This window comes from Chrysemys picta, chromosome 10 (assembly GCF_011386835.1).
Source record: "Chrysemys picta bellii isolate R12L10 chromosome 10, ASM1138683v2, whole genome shotgun sequence".
Lineage (NCBI taxonomy): Eukaryota > Metazoa > Chordata > Testudines > Emydidae > Chrysemys > Chrysemys picta.
Window position 1 is genome coordinate 40,821,195 of NC_088800.1, and position 18,170 is coordinate 40,839,364.

Consider the following 18,170-nt stretch of genomic DNA (forward strand, 5'->3'; position numbering starts at 1 on the left):
AGTTGACCCTTGTAAAAACATCCCTTGTGCCCCGATGGAATGAGGAGATGCTGTGTGGATCTGATTGCGCAGAGAAGGAATGTGTCTAGTTGGATGTTTAGCACACTGCAGCCCTGACTGTCCTTTACAAAGACACTAGGTTTTCTGGAAGGCAGGTTCCCAAACACTCCATCTATCTCATTCTCTCCCCCCAGTCCAGATTTCCCAGCCCTCTGGGCAGCCCCAAGGGCCCCCTTTCCCCTATATGCTGCCCACAACCTTGGGATCCCATCTGTCCTAGGGATACTGGACACAGTGACATGCTGATGTTGTACCACCAGGTTCCAAGTTGCTGCGTCTCCTGCCAGCTAACTATGCCGACGGCGTGTATGAGCCCCTGCAGGAACCGCACGTGCCCAATGCTCGCAGGCTCAGCAACGTGGCTGCACGGGGGCCCTCCGGGCTGGCCTCCAGCAGGAACAGAACCGTGCTGGGAGTCTTCTTTGGTAAGAGATGGCTGGCAGGGCACTAGGTACAGCCCTTGGGCTATTTCTTTACTCCCATCTTTGTGACCCCTCTTGCTTTTTCCCCTACAAAGCCCTTAGACAGATTCAAATCTATAACTTCCAAACCAAGACATCAGACCTTGCTGAGCCCTGGGGGTTAGGAACGGCCTGCAGGGGGCATGTCCCTCATCCATCTCAGAGGACATTCCTGTCGATGGGGGCATGATCCGGGCTCCTCTCACACTGGGGCCTGTGGCCATGCTCTGTGCACTGGTGACTTCCTCCATTTGTCTGAGTCATGTTTGGAGAGTGTAATCCTCTGGGTATGTTCCCACAGGTTGAGCAAACAGGCTGCAGGTTTCCCAGAAGTCAAGGGCCCATCTCAGTGGAGGAGAAAGAGCAAGAGGAAATGGGGTTCAGTTATTATTTCCTTTAGTCTCACTGATTCAAGAGGCAAAGCAAACACAAGCTCGCCTGGGGCAGTCCCTCTAGCCTGGGGCAATCAGCAGTGTCCCTGTTGTCTGCAAGAGGCATGAAGCAATATCCATTCCTGTCACACGCAGAACTTCACCTATTCATTAGCCATGTCGCTGAGCATTTGTTCGATCGTCTGGGGAGTGGATCCCAGCAGAAGCCTGTCCCAGCAGTGCTCAGCACTGGCTGCTAGCAGAGACTTTGGCCAGGATTCTGTGCTCTGTTCATTTTTATCTCAGAGATTTCAATAGTAAAGGGGACCAGACTGATCCTCTCCTCTGATCACAGGCCAGAGAACCCATCCAGAGAGTACTGCATCCAGCCCATCTCTCCAGCTGAGCTAGAGGCTCTCTGAAGTGGGCAGGCGAGATGTTATCCTGGCAAGATGCAATCCCCAGGCTGAGGGCAGCTATGCAGTACGCAGGAGTGGGAGAACCCTGGAAGGTTTAGGGGACTGGGTTGGATACATCCTCAAAATTCCCCCACTTTCCCCGGGCCCTTTGCTCTGTTTTGGGCTAGAGATAGTGATGGTCGGTGCTTACACAACGCTTCAGAAATTCCCCTCCCGAGCACTGCACAGTCGGCCAGCATTAAAATGGCCTGTGAGATTTCCAGCCCTGACTGCTTTTAGGCAGACTGGACTAGCCCAAAAATGGGTTGTGGTTCACAGGGTTGTGGCACCTCTGCCTCCAGCTCCAACCAACACCAGACAGCTCAAAGGCTCCCGGCAAAGAAGGGTGTGAACCTCCGGCTCAGAGCCTGCCTGTAGGACAGACGCTTCCTCAGTCCTTGCTTGCTGTGCATCACTCGGCTTACGGCAGGCAGTCGCCAGGCTTGGCGAACAGATCCCCCCAGTCTCTCAAGGCAGTTCCAGGACAGGTGAGGGAGCAGGTCAAGCTGATGAAAGGCAGCACCTACTGGGGATCTCTGAACAGCCACTGGTTCAATCCGATTTAATCCCTGCTGACGATGGGACTCTGCGCGAGCCATGTGTTCGTCTGCCCAGCCCCACAAATGGGTAAAGCCCAGCACTCCTCACAGTACTCTGCCTCATAGCCCCTCCCATCCAGGGATCTCAAAGCACTGTAGAGAGAGGCAAGTATCATCACTCCCGTTTGCAGCTGGGGAACGGAGGAACAGAGATGTCAAGTGACTTCCCCAAGGTCAGCCAGCAAGCCAGTGGAAAGTCAGAGAAAGAATGTGGGTCATTGTCCAACATGGTCATCTGTGTGCAGCCCCCCCCATCCGCATCTCACCTGACCCGCTCTGACTGAGCCGGAACAGCAGTCGTTACGCAGGGCCATGGAGAATTTGCCTGAATCTTGTTGAATGCTGTAATTCTTGGGGTGCAATTGACAACCCGCTCCCACCCAGCTGTCCCAGTCAGTGTCTCTGCTTGGGTCTCTTGTAGGTTTCCATGTGCTCTCGGAGATCCTGGCGGTGGAGAATCCCGGCTGCCCTGCTCAATTCATAAACATCCGCATCCCCGCGGGAGACCCCGTGTTTGACCCCGACAATGCTGGAGACGTGGTCCTACCCCTCCAGCGCAGCAAGTGGGCTGTGGAGTCGGGGCAGAGCCCCAACAACCCCCGAGAACAGGTGAAGTGGCGGCATTTCCTTTTCTGTTTCCTTTTGGGTTGTACTTATTTCTTCCATTGGTTGTTTACAAGAGTATTTCGTAACTGGCTGGGCTGAGGCAGGGCATGTGTCAACAGGTCTCTGGCACAGTGACATAAAGGTGCCTTATGAAATTAAGAGTACAGGAAAGCAATCTAGAGCAGAGAGCAGCAGCACCGTTCTCTCACACAGCAGTCACTGTCCCCACCTATTAATGACATTAATGCCCACAGTGACCTGAGAACAGCACAGTTCCCACTGGTAACCAGGCCAGGATGCAAGAGAGGAAACATTGCAATGAAATGGACTAGACAGAAAATGCATTGTTGAAGATATATTGACCAAGATAAGCAGCTTCTGATAGGAACGCTGCACCCCTTTACAAGCATTAGCCAGCCAGGCCTCGCAAGCCGACCTGCAAGGTGGGGAATTGCCATTTTACAGACAGGAGGCATACTCCCCTAGGTCACAGTACCCCTAGAAGAGAGCTCAGATCTCCTAGCTTCTAGCCACTGGAGTGGACTATCCTTCCTTTCATCATCTAGCTTGTTCTCTGGCCCTTTGAGCTCTTAGCTGGAACCCTGCATCTCCAGCACTCAGTGCATATGGACCTGGGCCAGGAAGAAGAGAGACAGAGAGTCTCCCTTGTAGGATCTGGTTTATTTATACCCCTTGGCTCTTTCTGTGTGACGCTTCAGATAGGCCAGGTGCCCTGACCCTCTGTCAGGCTTTCCCAATGAATTAATATCCAATTGTACGTGCTCAGGAGTCTCCCCTCAGTGCAGTATGCAGAGGTCATGCCACCACTTAAAGGCCTTTTCATTCTTGCTGGTACTTAAGCAGCACTGCTTTGTTTGTGGACTTCAAACTGAATTGCTCTTTCACTAGTTTTAGGCCCTGGATTCCTGGAGGACACATCTGCTAACTTCAGTTTAAGGGGTTCATCCCAGCCCTCTTAGGGACACTGACGAGCTCTCTCTGTGTTCTCCCAGTATCACACAGAGTTCCCATGACATAGGAAATAACAGGAACCTAAAATTCCCCACTCACCCCCCAGCAGAGAGCTCCCGGCCTCAAACAGGGCTCCGTTAGATGGGCGGCAGGCGGCATGGGGTACTGACTGCGTTACAGCCCAGTGAAGAAAGGCTGGAGAATAATATCTAATTTTTTTTTTTTGTTTAAAAAAAATCTGTGAAGACAGACAGTCAGCAGTACCTTACCCCATGTACAAAACCACACACAAATGGAGCATCCAGGCTGTTGGTGCAACTAGGCAAAGTCAGCATTCAGGGTCATTTAACAAAATATTTGTTCTTTACAAAAGAAAGACGAACAATTTCTGCAGATTGTCACAGAACTATCCAATTTATTGGCAAATCAAGTCACAACTTTCTAGGAGGCCAGAGTTGGGGAAAAATGTAGCCACCTCAGATGATAATCATAGAATATCAGTGCTGGAAGGGACCTCAGATTATCTAGTCCAACCCCCTGCTCAAAGCAGGGCCAATCCCCAGACAGATTTTTGCCCCAGATCCCTAAATGGCCCCCTCAAGGATTGAATTTACAACCCTGGGTTTAGCAGGCCAATGCTCAAACCACTGAGCTATCCCTCTTGCTGCAGGAATTTCTATTGCTTTAGTGACAGGCTTCAGAGTAGCAGCTGTGTTAGTCTGTATCTGCAAAAAGAACAGGAGTACTTGTGGCACCTTAGAGACTAACAAATTTATTTGAGCATAAACTTTCATGGGCTACAGCCCACTTCATCGGATGCATAGACTGGAACATACAGCAAGAAGATATTTATACATACAGAAAACATGAAAAGGTCGAAGTAGCCATACCAACTGTAAAAGGCCAATCAATTGAGATGAGCTATCAATGGTTGGGTCATTACACTAATTGAATCTATTTCCCCATGTTAAGTATCCTCACACCTTCTATGGACCATCTCGATTAGCACTTCAAAAGTTTTTTTTCTCCTGCTGATGATAGCTCATCTCAATTGATTGGCCTCTTACAGTTGGTATGGCTACTTCCACCTTTTCATGTTCTCTGTATGTATAAATATCTTCTTGCTGTATGTTCCAGTCTATGCATCCGATGAAGTGGGCTGTAGCCCATGAAAGCTTATGCTCAAATAAATTTGTTAGTCTCTAAGGTGCCACAAGTACTCTTCTTCTTATCGCTTTAGTCAAAATGCCCAAGGGAAATGTTAGTGATAGGAGCTGAAGTAACTCTGGTGTGTTAGAAATGGGTTATGAGCAGTGTTATTTTAGGACTAATTTGATGAAATGCTTACACACACTTGAGTAACAAGCCTTTCTGTAATTGTGCTTCTATGTTGCATGTGATTGGTAATAAACAAGATATTCTAGGCAGTAAATTCTTTTTATCTTGGTGTAATAAACAATAGAATGTATATGCTGTGCAAATGGGCAGTCATAGAGATTGCAAAAGGATAAATGCATTGTGGTACCCGAGTCTTGCTACTATGAAAAAACATCATGGGATGGAATGCATTTCCACACAACAGCATGCTTGGCTCAGTGTAACCTGATAATATTCTGAAGTGTCAGGATATGGGAACATGTGGTACCATCACCATCAATACAACATCCAATAGTAGGCAGAGCTGGCTGAAAAATGAAAACACATTGCACACGTCATTTCATGTCACTGGTTTTCCAAATGGGTTGATTTCATTTTTTAAAAACCATCCACAGATTTTTTTAAACTGTTTTTGAAAATCAAAATTTCCCGTAATGAAGTTTTTCAGTTTTGAGATTGAAATTTTTTTCAGAACTGAAAATGTGTTATGTGCTGAAAAAAGTCCCACCGTGTACCTAATTTGACCAGACACCTGATGAACACAAAGGGACAGAGCTCAAAAATGGAAAATCACAATGGAGCCTGATTAGCAGGTCACATTTTAAACTCAGTGTTTCTTAGAAAAATTTCAAATCCTGAAAAGTTTTGAAGACACCAAAATGTTTGCAAGGAAATGTATATTTTCAAAAGAGGCCATTTTTCAATGGAAATGTTTGCCACGTGAAACGCGTGGCCCAGCTGTAGCGGAAAGAGACTTCACAAAGCAGCAGCAGGAGACATGGCTCTAGGGATGGATGAGCAGCAGACAAACGGAGGGGCTCTGGTTAGAACCACCGTGCTGAGAGCAGGTTTGCTGGGGAGGAGTCCAGGACTTCCTCCTGCCCTGCCTTACTCAGCCTGTGATTCAAGAGCTTCTGTTTCAGAATCCAAAGGAAAGCAGGAAATGAAAAATAATTTAAAAGAATGATAACGGAACTTCCTCCAGCCTCTGGGAAGGCCCCTTATCTGGAGGAAGGGTCATGGGGTTGGTAGTTTATCAACATTGGCAGGCCCATCCCTTTCTTGATGATTCTGGTGACTTCTGCTCCAGATTGATAAGAAGGTGGTAAGATTTCTGTTCCTTGTGGAGTACGTGCTGTTCATCTCACCATGTGTGTAGTGGGCCATCAATAGATACAAGCGCACAGAGGACCTGGGTTTTGGCTAAGCCCTGATCCTTCTCCATCCCCATGCAGAAACCAGGAGGCAGCTGATCATTCTGCTCTGACCCCAGCTCTTGCTTCTCTCCTCAGATAAACATGGTGACAGGCTGGCTTGATGGAAGTGCCATTTATGGCCCTTCTCATTCCTGGAGTGATGCCTTGAGGAGTTTCTCTGGTGGGAAGCTGGCTTCTGAGACTAACAGTAGCTTCCCGAAGCAGACTGACGGGAGAAACTTCATGTGGAAGGCTCTGGACCCGTCCACAGGAAAGGGGGGCTCCCAAGGGATCTATGGTAAGGAAGCCTCATGTCCCAGTTTCCCACCTTTCAGCCTCCCCTGGTGCATTTGCAAGGTTATTTCACACCCTACCCAGGCTGAAGTCTCCAACCCATCCTGGATCAGAATCAGGACGATTGCACAGGCTGCTTGAGAGAAATGCAGAAAAGCGGTTAAAACTGCTGGACTTCCCCCAGCACTGAGTCATCAGTCTCCCACCCGATTCCCCGAGCAAACCCACCACTGGGTGCATCCAAGCAGAGCATCACCTTGGTGCAGGGAGCGAGGGGCTGGGTGGGTAGGCCAGATCCCCCTGCATCTAGCGAACCTGATGCCATGCACTCACCCTGGAAAGGGCGGCCCACTGGAAATTCCCAGACAAAAAGCTGTTTGTTTTCTGGGTGTGGTGTGTGGTTTGGAACCAAGGTGCATTCAAGCAGCACCATGAAGAGAAACATCTGTTAGCACCTGCCAGGCCCCGGCAGCAAAGTGCTGGCCACTCCCTGCAGCCAGGTGCTGCCCCTACAGACCCAGGCTGTGCTGGTGGGTCACCTAGACTTTAAGGCCAGAAGAAACCCTCATGATCATCTAGTCTGAGCTGCTGCATGTCGCAGGCCACAGAGCCTCAACCACTCCCTCGTGGCCGTACTAGACCCCTAACCTCTGGCTGAGTGACTGAAGTCCTCAAATCACAGTTTAAAGACTCACCTGTGTAATGTTCCTTCCCCAGAAACACCCTGAGTGAGGGAGGCAGTGATCAAAGAAGGCAGAATCTTGGTCAGACTCAGCACCATAAGGCCTGCCAGGGCTGGCCCTCTCCCTCGCCCTTATGGAGGGATTGCTTCAAGCCCAGGCTGCCCTGCAGCCAGGGCCGGCTCCAGGGTTTTTGCCGCCCCAAGTGGTGCAAAAAAAAAAAAAAGCCTTGATCACGATCTGCGGCGGCAATTCGGCAGGAGGTCCTTCGCTCCAAGTGGGAGTGAGGGACCGTCCGCCAAATAGCCGCCGAATAGCTGGACGTGCCGCCCCTCTCCAGAATGGCCGCCCCAAACACCTGCTTGGCAAGCTGGTGCCTGGAGCCGGCCCTGCCTGCAGCCCATGCAGCCCTGAGACAGTTATGGGGTGGTGCGTTGGGGCAGAACCTCCCTGCCAATGAGGGTCAGAACTCTGCCCCAAGCTGCTGAAGCTCCGCCCACTCATTATAGCAAGTGCATTGTGTTAATTCCATCCTGACTAGCCTGATTGGCTCCCTAGAGAGAGGGAACTAGGTCAGGGAGGCCCCTGGGGCGGCCAAGCTCAGGGAGGACGCGCCAGCGAAGGTTCCTGTTGGGATAATGTTGGTCAGGTCACAATAAAGTCAGTTCCCAGCAAGTGGGAAAGTTTTGGAACCACTCTGTGTGGGTGCCCAGCCGGGGAAGGAGGCAGGGACACAGCCCAAGAGGGAGAGAAATGCCAAATCACGCAAGGGAGGTGACAGGAACCCCTGTGTAAGTTGAAGATGCAATGTGAATTTGAGGTAGCCCTGCGTCAGCTCCCAGCCCAGCCCAAACTATGCTGATAGAAACCCACTCTTCCCCTCTAATCTGAAATGATCTAAACTGCAGGTAACAAACTTAGTAATAATCCTGCTGCGCTTTTTTAAAAATTCTTTATCTGGCCATCCTTTGCTCTCTGCCACTTTACCTGATGCTAGGAAGAGCTCGGCATCTCCCATGCCAAAGCAGGGGGTGTGCTCATGCCATGCCACACTGCGGACGAGAGATGTTTTATGACTGACGAAGTGTATTGCTCGTCCATAAAACTATCAAATAGCTGATGTGCATCTGACAGCTTTGTTTGCTTTGTCTTTTACTTTTTCCATGAGGAAAGATGAAAAACAGTAGGAGAAAGAAATGAGAGAGAAATGTAACCTCTTTTCTTGGCCACACTTTGTGGCAAGGAGTTCCACAGGGTAGCCATGTTCGGTGTTAAAGGGCTTCCTTTATCAGGTTTAAATGTGCTTTTTTTAAATTAATCAACTGCCTCCTTGTTTTTTCTATTTCTCTATTGTGTTCCCTCTTACTCCTCTCCCCTCTGATATATATAGAGAGAGGACTAGAAAATAGTTACTGACGTCCTACAAGAACAAGGAAGGGCTCTTGTCTTCTCTTCTACCTTTCTTCTGTTCCCCACAGAATGGCCTCTGGCTGGCAGACTTGGACACTGAAAATCCCCTACCCAGTGCCGGCGGCACACAGCCCCCAGAACATCCCCTCTCCAATCTCTTCCCTCCCCATAGCACCAGGGAAGCCGCGTGTGGGAATCTAGCAGCAGGCTTCCTTTCTGTTCCATGGCAGCAACAGTCAGCTCTGTGGTGTATTGAAAACTGTCTTAAAAAAAAAAAAAGCTACTACTTTAAATTTCAAGGGGTTTCCTGGTTCTGCTTGCGGGGCATGGGGTCTGGAGGGATATGTGCAATCTTCAGTATGCAGTCTGCAAAGAGCTAGCCTAGAGTAAGGTTTGTGCCTTGCTGCCTTAGAGAGCAGCCTGCTCTGTCTCTCTCTGGATTTGGTTCTTGTGCGGTAGGGTTTTGGATTCTAAGAAATACAGTTGTGTTATGTGGCAATCTACCAGCAAGAGTATTTTATGTTTTCTTCTAACTTCTGTGTGTGTTTGTCCTGCACTTCATGGGCTCCTTGATTGTTGTAGATTTTGGGAATGCCAGAGGGAACGAGAACCTTTTCCTGCAGGCCGAGAGCATCGTCTGGTTCCGCTACCACAATCACTGGGCCTCGAAGCTGGCCCAGGAGAACCCCAGCTGGTCGGACGAGGACGTATTCCAGCATGCGCGCAAGTGGGTCGTTGCTACCTACCAGGTGAGGGAGCCGGGAGCCCCGTGCAGAGGGGCCAGCACGAGGGAGAGCCCCTGGAGTGATGATGGCTGGGGCCTCTGCCCCGAGCTCTGTGGGTGTTTGTGCTGACGCCATCTCCTCCTCTCCTCTGTAGAATATTGTGCTGTACGAGTGGCTGCCGACATTCCTACAGAAAACCATCCCATCATATGCAGGTGAGGGGGTAGGAAGCCCGGGGTGCAAGAGGCGAGCAGGAGTGTGGGGTGAGGGGCCTACGAGGGCTATGGAGAGCAGTGGGTGGATGGGGGAGCGAGGGGCCCTGGGGGGGGGGCTGTGGAGAGCACTGAATGGATGGGGGGGCGAGGGGCCCTGAGGGGGGGCTGTGGGGAGCAGTGGGTGGATGGGGAGCGAGGGGTCCTGAGGGGGGACTGTGGGGAGCAGTGGGTGGAAGGGGGAGCGAGGGGTCCTGAGGGGGGGGCTGTGGGGAGCACTGAATGGATGGGGGGGCGAGGGGCCCTGAGGGGGGGCTGTGGGGAGCAGTGGGTGGTTGGGGAGCGAGGGGCCCTGAGGGGGGGCTGTGGGGAGCAGTGGGTGGATGGGGAGCGAGGGGCCCTGAGTGGGGGCTGTGGGGAGCAGTGGGTTGATGGGGAGCGAGGGGCCCTGAGGGGGGGCTGTGGCGACCAGTGGGTGGTTGGGAAACGAGGGGCCCTGAGGGGGGGCTGTGGGGAGCAGTGGGTGGTTGGGGAGCGAGGGGTCCTGAGGGGGGACTGTGGGGAGCAGTGGGTGGAAGGGGGAGCGAGGGGTCCTGAGGGGGGGGCTGTGGGGAGCACTGAATGGATGGGGGGGCGAGGGGCCCTGAGGGGGGGCTGTGGGGAGCAGTGGGTGGTTGGGGAGCGAGGGGCCCTGAGGGGGGGCTGTGGGGAGCAGTGGGTGGATGGGGAGCGAGGGGCCCTGAGGGGGCTCTTCACTCCTCCGCCAGGAGGTGCAGCCCAGCAGCTGATCTTCGTTGCAGGTTACAAGCAGCATGTGGATCCCAGCATCTCCACCGAGTTCCTGGCTGCCATGGGGCACTCCCTGGCGACCATGGTGCCCCCTGGAGTCTACAGGAGGTAGGGAGAGTTGTGTGGCAGGTGGGGGTGCCCATCAGGTGAGGCAGCAGTGCCAGGCAGGTGAGGCGGAGGCAGCAGTTGCATCAGGCCCGTTGGTGGCCGTGCCACGCAGGTCCGACTGCAGCAGGGAGAGCTGCTCTCCGCTCCTGGAGGGCGGCTGATCCACCCCAAACCCTGAAAGACACAAGCCTCCAAAGCATCACCCAGCTCAGTGCTTTCCTGCCAGCTCCTAGCAACAGGGCTGGCACCGCCGCCCTAGCAAGCGTTCCCTTAAGAGCCTGGGGCCACGCAGGCTCCCTGCCCTGCTGCCTCTCCCTGCCAGCAGAGAAGTGTAGCACCGGTCATGCCATGCGAAGGCCGAGGCGGCTGGAGCTCCCACCCAGCTGTGTATGTAGCAGTAAGGATACAAAGGTGCTGTCTACACTCAGGACTGTTTTCTGGGGGCTCAGACTCTAGCAAGCTGCAGAAAAGCCCCTCCCAGCCCCACCATTATCCCCGCCCAGAGGGGTTGCAGGCCTCACCCTTCTCCTCTGTTTCAGAAACAACAGCTGCAGTTTCCAGGAAGTGCTCAACCAAGAGAAGAGCAAGTCGCCGGCCTTCCGGCTCTGCAACAGCTACTGGTGCAGAGAGGTACAGGGGGCCTGGGAAGGGCAGCGTCTCACCCGAGCCCTGGCCAAGGGCAGGGACTACCTGCATCGCGGGCCAAGTCTTGTCCCTGCTGTGCAGCCTGGCACGGCCCCAGAAGCAGGAGGGCAGGATTTAGGGAGCTGCTCCATGCTTCTGCACAGCAGGTTCTTGAAGTTCCAGGAGCCCCGCCCCGAAACTCTGCCGCACTGGCAGCAAAGACCCAGCATTCAGGCTAATCCTCCCCCCAGGCCAGTCGCTGTCCGCCAGTCGAGGGGCTCTGGGAGCTGCTGTTTAAAAGACTCCACCCCGTCCCTTTATTTACCTTCCTGAGAGCGTGGAATGCAAAGCCCTGGCCCAGCCGCTCAAAGGGGGCAGGCAGGGAAGAGGAATCCCCAGGGCTCTCAGACTTTATTGATGCAGGCCGGCTCCTGGCACAGCCACGCGGCATTCCCAGGGCCCCCAGACTTGCAGAGTTGGCCGCAGTCACAGCAAATGGGCTGGATTCAGGTCTCTGGTTCTGAATGCGCCTGCAATAGACAATAGCAGAGTACTCAAGGGTTAGGAGGGCAGGGTCTTGGTGCAGTATGGTGGTGGGCTCCTTCGGCCTGCCGTGTAGCAGAGTTTGCGTTGACAGGTTGTGAGGAGTGAGGGTTACCAGCCATCCTGGGGATCAGAGCCTTGCTGGTCATCAGGGGGCCGAATGGACCGTTCCAGTGATGGCAAGGCCCTTGCCAACCGCATCCCATCACCAGAATGGCCTGGTGGGAATTCCACTGCACAGAGAGTCAGGCGGGAAGGAGCCAGCAGGGAGCACTCAGGGAGCCGGCAGGGAGCTGCCCCGCTGGGGCCACCCCACCCACCTGTCCCACGCTTGACTAATGCAGTCACTGCCCCGCCCTAGCACTTCACTGCAAACGGCCACGCGAGGCACTGCAGCTCTGAGGAGATAAAGAGGGAGTTACCCCATGGGCAGCGCCCCCCTGAGCAGAACGGGGTCTATATCCATCCAGAAAGTCCATTCGGTCAAAGTTTCTTTCCACCCCAAATCGCGAGGAAAGTTGGGATATTGCACTTGATGCCGCCCAAAGAAATTCAAACGTTTTCCATTTGGAACGGTCGGGACTTTTCATTCCGAGCCAGCTCGATATTAAACTGCATCTGCCCACGCGGTGCCTCATGGGAGCTGGATTCATGTGCCTCTCATCCTCATTCTGCCCATGCGCTGGGCTCTCTCATCACATTCTGCCTCCCGACACATGACTCCCATGATGCACCATATAGTTGGGTCAGAGGCGGGGTCATAGGGGAGAGCCAGGGCATGAGGCGCCTTCGGCAGATGCAGTTTCACGTTGAACAGACTTGAAACGAAATGCGTCCGTGCGGTTGAATGCACCAAATGTTCTCATTTGGGTCGAACCAACTGCAGACGAGAGATTTTGTTGAGATTTTCCCTAGAAAAGGTTGATACGTTTTTGGGTCAATGAAAATTTTGTCGCAGAAAAAGCTCCTTCTTGTTCTCTGATGCTGCTTCTGTTCCTCCATCCCGATCCCTGGGGAGGCAGCTTCTGCAGACAGGAGACTCAGAAAGGGCCAAGATAATGGATCTGTCCTATGGGAACCAGATCTGGAGATGGTTACGCACAGGTGTATGGCAGCCGCACGGTGATGTGCTGCCCGGGCTCACAGGGAGACCAGGCACCTGTGGGAACAGACAAGGCACAGGGTGCGACACCCTCCAGGGCCTCAAGGGACCTTCTGCCTTCCATTGGCTGCTGATTTTCACCTGCTGTAACATTTTCACAAATAATGGCAAAAAAAAAATCATGTTTTTGGTACTAATTGTAAAAATGTCCCTGAAACAAAACCCAACAGTTCTGCGGACCAGTGAAAACGGCAGTGCATGAGCTGGATAACTGGCTTAATGAGCCTCAGGAGCCAGCCTTTTCCTGCCCTGGGCATTAACTGAACAATTCTCATTTAAGTCTAAGGCCAGATCTTCAGCTGATGTAGATCAGTAGTGACTTCCATCAGCTGAGGATCTAGCTTGATGCCTGCAGGACTGTGAAGGTCTGGAAGAAGCTGACATATTCCAGTTAGAGATCGGGCCCATGTTTCTCAGTGAGAGCGATCAACCTTTGGCACAAGCTATCAAGGGAACAGGTGGAGTTTCTGTCTCGGGATGCCTTCACATCCAGCCTGGATGCCTTTCTGGGAGACATGCTTTAGTCAAACACAAGGGAGTGACTCAATAAAGGGGTAGCTGGGTAAAAGTCACTTGCCTGTGCTATGCAGGAAGTCAGACTAGAAAATCTAATGGTCCCTTCTGGCCTTAAACTCTATGAATCAAGGTTCCTTTGGGTGCTGGGTCAGGCGGGTGCGAATATCATGGGTCTCTCACAGGTTTGCACCATAATGACAGAGAATCTTTCTTTCATTTAGAACCCCAATCTCCAGACGGCGGAGGACGTGGACGACCTGCTGCTGGGGATGAGCTCCCAGATCGCAGAGCTGGAGGACCACGTGGTGGTGGAGGATCTCAGAGGTTGAGACGCTTTCTTGTTGCAGTTGTGCAGTTTGGCTGAACGTCTGTCTCTTTCGGCTGTTTGAAGGAGTCTCATTGTCCCCCTTTTACACCTGGGGCAGAGAGGCACAGGGAGGGGACATGGCTTGGCAGAGAGTTGGTGGCAGAGTCAGGAATGGAACCCAGGAGTCCTGACACTCTCCTGCGCTACCCGCAGCTATGGCTGTGCCCAACTGCTCTCTTTCCTGTAGCCCTTCCTAGCTAGTGCTTGGCAGGGATCTTCGCTTTAAGATGAGTCCATGAGGGAAGGGGACTTGGTGAGGGGAGAGGCCAGCATGGAGCATTATCCTCTCAGGGCCCCCGCTGTCCTGCGAGGGGAAGGGGGATCGTTGGAGGTTGATTTTGCGTTACCGTGTCTTTAGCTCCTCTCTTTGTTCTCCCCAGATTACTGGTATGGACCCCTGAAGTACTCTCGCACCGACTATGTGGCAAGCTACATCCAGCGGGGGCGAGACCTCGGCCTGTCCACCTATACCAAGGCCAGGGAGCTCTTTGACTTAAAGCCTGCCGCAAACTGGTCACTTTTCGCCCACGTGAACAAAGAGGTCAGAAGCACAGAGATGTCATTTAACCTCAGCAGCTTATGTTAGCCTCAGACACCCACTGCTGGGGCCTCATCTGCATGCAAAAGTTGTACGGCTTTAACTGTCCTGGTGCAGTCAAGGCGCTACGACACCCTAGTGTGGACAGTTACCCTGGTCTAAAGGCGTTTCTGTTGGGATAGTTATTCACAAAGGGAAGGGGAGCGAGCCACAGCCCTCACCGATGTAGCTACACTAGCTCAAATGCGGTGTGTAAATCAGGCCTCAGTCTGGGTTTAAAACTGGCTAGAGAGAGATCACCACATGAGGGGCTGGGTTCCTTGCTGCTGCCCTCAGAGCAGCACTGGGGCCTCAGGCGTTGGTGGCTGGTGCAGTTGGCTGCCCTGCCCTGCCCTGCGCTGCTGGCGAACTCTGTGCTGAGTTCGGTGCCTGGCGGCTGCCCACCCTCCCACATAGCTGTGTGTGCTCTACTCTTCCCTGGAGCTGCAGCTGCTCCTGGGTTGAGGATTGGAGCAGCCCGGGGGTTAGAGCAGTCACAGCTGTGAGCAAAGCTGATACAACTGAATCATCTGCCTACATCAGTGCAGTGCTTAGCCCTTTCCCCTCCCACTGACTTGCCATCTCTGGTCAGATCAGATCCTTAGCCTATGTCCACACCATAGTTAGAGGTAGTCTAGCTAGCGCAGCTACAGACAGCAGTGAAGACAGGACGGCTTTATTGCAGGCCAGCAACACATGTTCATACCCAGGGTCCCTGGTGGACTTGTACAGCCTGCACTACAGCACATGCCGCTGTGGTTTCACTGAGTTTTTAGCCTGCTAGTGAGATTAAAGCTAGTGGGGGTACATCTGCCTGAGCCGCTGCCACCACCCCTCTGACGGCAGTGTGGACATAGGCTTCGAGTGGTCAGTAGGAAGGGCAGAGAGTACTGGCCAGGTTCTCCCCAGTCCTCCTACCTAGCTACAAGTATCATCAGCCCCCGCACCCAGCTGCTGCAACGTCTCTCTGCCAGTGGCGAGATGCATGCTGGGAGATCCTTAATCTGATGGCAAATAATCAAGCCCCAGCTCCAGCGAAGATGGTACAGGAGGGTTGGAGTCTACACGGTTTGGGGGAAAGGAGGCCACAGAGGACCTCAGTGAGGAGCTACAGTGGAGGTGCCAGGCATGGATCACAGACCATTGGGAGTCAAGCACAATGGGAAGCACAGTGATACTCCTGCCAATGACAGAGCAGCTAGGCTTTCCTGTGCTCTCATTGGCAGAGACCTGAGGGTTCTCTGGAGCAGTGAGCCAGGGCTCTCGGCACCTGCCCCTCCCATACCAGACAAGTCTTGAAATCTCTGGGAGGGGCAGAGGGGATCTATTGACCTTGGTTGGTCCTTCCTTCCTTCCGTTTCAGTGGGAAGGCTGTGGCACCTGTACAGGGTAATACACACAGCTGGCAATGTCACCATCCCACACCAGCTGGCTTTGCCATAAGACCCCAAAGGGCTAATGAAACTTCTCAAGGCTTTTTGATACACTCACCCCACAGTGCATGGGGGCACTGGGTGTAATCAGCCCTTCCTAACCCGCGGGGCTTGTTCTCCAGGTCCTTGGGAATGTATCTGCCCTATACGACAACGACATCTCCAAGCTGGAACTCCTGCCGGGGGGCATGCTGGAGAGCAACGGAGACCCTGGAGACCTCTTCAGCGCCATCATCTTGGACCAGTTTACACGCCTGCGTGACGGGGACAGGTTTTGGTTCGAAAACACTAAAAACAGGTAAGTGTCTCTTCCGGCAGCAAGCACCATGGGTGGTCTCTGCATTGGCTGTTGTTTCCCCAGAGCACCACCAGGATGGTGTTGTGCAATTTAACATTCTGTAATGCACTGTAACTGGCCTGAGACTGGGGTCTGGAGCCCTACACAGTGGGAACCAATGGTGAAGCCCCAGAAGCACTTCAGGCCAATGGAGAACGAGCTCAGACTTTCATGTGGCTGAAGAAAGCCGTCCCAGCAGCGCCCTGGCAACCCATCGACGAGCTGCTGTGGAGCCTGGGTCTTCAATCCTCTTCCCCAGTTCCTGAGATGATGTGGGGTGGGTGTCAGAGTCTGTGCTATACAATCCTGGCACTCTCCTGGGGCTGATCTGGGGCAGGGTGTTGGCTGGGGGCTCTGGGTCAGACACATTCTTGGGACTCTCCAGGTGCTGATCTGGGGAGGGCGTGGGCTGGGGGGTCACACACACTCCTGGTGTGGGCGGGGTTCTCTGATGCCTACACTGGATTCCATTTTCTCTTTCCGCAGGTTATTCACAGATGATGAAATTAAAGAGATTCAAAAGACCACATTCCGTGATGTCCTTGTTAATGTCACCTATGCAGAGCCGAGAGACTTCCCGATGCAGGTGTTTAACTGGAGTGCTAGTGAGTGTTTCCTTTCTGTGCTGCTATGTCCCTTCACCTTTCCCCATGGTCAGTCTTGGGCTTTACAGCCAGGTTGTACACAGCACTCTGCCCACCAGCTCAGAGGCTCTCCACTCGGGCATCGTCCAGGTGACACTCCCTGCATGGCTGTTCTCTAATGAACCCCACTGCACATCTGGACCGTGTGTCCATTAGCAGTTGGATTGGGCAGCACAAACGGGGCACAGGAATTGAATGAAAAGCTAAGGAGCTGGCCTGAATTGCCATGGTTTCTAATAGAACAGTGCTGCTGAGAAGGTCTGGAGGCCAAGACTGATGGAACCCCCTTGCAATAAGCAAAGCCAACTCTGTTCACGTGGGAATGGCCCAGAGCTCACGCCCTGGCATGGCCATGAGTTGGGTCTGAGGTGGTAAAGCATTCTGGGTACTGGCAAAGTGAAGCACACAGCTGGCCAGCAGGAGCTCCAGAGGTCCCAGGCCAGCACCTATGGCTAACCCAGCATCCGTCGCTTTTCCTCACTTTCCGTGTCATGTGCTCGTCCCCTTTTACTGGCCTTGGCCTGAAGAAAGTAGGGCACGGTTTGTTTGTGAGTTGTGGCCAGTAACATCAGTGGTCATTTCGCTGCTGTGTTTTTGCCCCACCCTGCCCCATAAAGTTATCCATTTACCGTGCAAACATTTTTATTGCATTCTTCCAATCCCATTGGAAGAGGTTTATTGATTTCTGTTTAAAACACAAAAATCCTGCCAACTTGTAATTGCACCAAGAGTGATTTCCAGAATTGCAACACGATCCTGCCGTGCGGCACTAAAGCCTGGCTGAGCACCTGGTCCGTAGTGCCAGTAACTCATAAGACATGGTAATTCGCTTACTGCCCATTCCCAGGTCTTGTGGGAGAGCGGGCGCGGCAGAACACTATTGTACAAATGACTTCTCAAGGAATCCAGAGCAGGCCAATCCGGTTAAATCAGTGGTTCTCAAACTTTTTTTTCGTGGACCACTTGAAAATTGCTGAGGGTCTCGGCGGACCACTTAGTGATCTTTCCAAATGTTGTTTCTACTGTTAGCTAACTATTGTAAAGTGCTTTGGATAAAAGCGCTGTATAAAAAAAACATTAATAATAATTAACGTTTTTTGTTCTACAAATAAAAGCGCACAACTCATATTTTAATATCAGTAGTCTTACCTTTCTAATGCGATGGATGTGCCCTCTGTCTACCACTGCAGCAGCCCCCGAACTGGGGCTGGGAAGGACTGGGGTCTCTCCCCCACCACAGCAGCCACGGAGCTGAGGCTGGGAAGGCCATCTCTCCCCGGAAGCCGCAGCCCTGGAGCTGGGGAAAGGCGCTTCTTTCTCTGGCCATCACAGTCCTGCATGTCCCAAATTCCCCCCCCACCCCACTGCCCCCACCCACCTATCCCCTATTCCCCCCAGGCCACCACCTCACCTTACATGTGCATCTTCTTCAGGGTCCAGGCACCTAATTAGTAGAGCCACACCTGCGCAGCTCCACTAATTAGGTGGGTGGCCCTTCATTCTCTTGTGTGCGGCCACCCAGGCGCACACCTTAGAGGGAATTATCCGCGAACCACCTGAATGGAGCTCGCGGACCACTGGTGGTCCACGGACCACAGTTTGAGAACCACTGGGTTAAATGGGTGCAGCAGCCAGGGGACTGGAACCCA

General features: G+C 52.9%; 1 protein-coding gene across 4 annotated transcripts in view; it reads left to right on the forward strand.

Moving 5' to 3' along the window:
* The window catches only part of LOC101942492 (dual oxidase 2), a 48,303-nt gene that overhangs the window by 10,698 nt on the left and 19,435 nt on the right, over positions 1-18,170 (forward strand). For all 4 annotated transcript variants that reach the window (XM_008166764.4, XM_008166763.4, XM_065559642.1 and 1 more), the window contains exons 4-14: positions 321-485; positions 2,371-2,558; positions 6,197-6,398; positions 9,067-9,233; positions 9,364-9,424; positions 10,222-10,318; positions 10,858-10,948; positions 13,385-13,487; positions 13,911-14,071; positions 15,663-15,838; positions 16,364-16,482. In XM_008166764.4, coding sequence (XP_008164986.2) covers positions 321-485; positions 2,371-2,558; positions 6,197-6,398; positions 9,067-9,233; positions 9,364-9,424; positions 10,222-10,318; positions 10,858-10,948; positions 13,385-13,487; positions 13,911-14,071; positions 15,663-15,838; positions 16,364-16,482 — 1,530 coding nt within the window. The remainder of the gene's footprint in view (positions 1-320; positions 486-2,370; positions 2,559-6,196; positions 6,399-9,066; positions 9,234-9,363; positions 9,425-10,221; positions 10,319-10,857; positions 10,949-13,384; positions 13,488-13,910; positions 14,072-15,662; positions 15,839-16,363; positions 16,483-18,170) is intronic.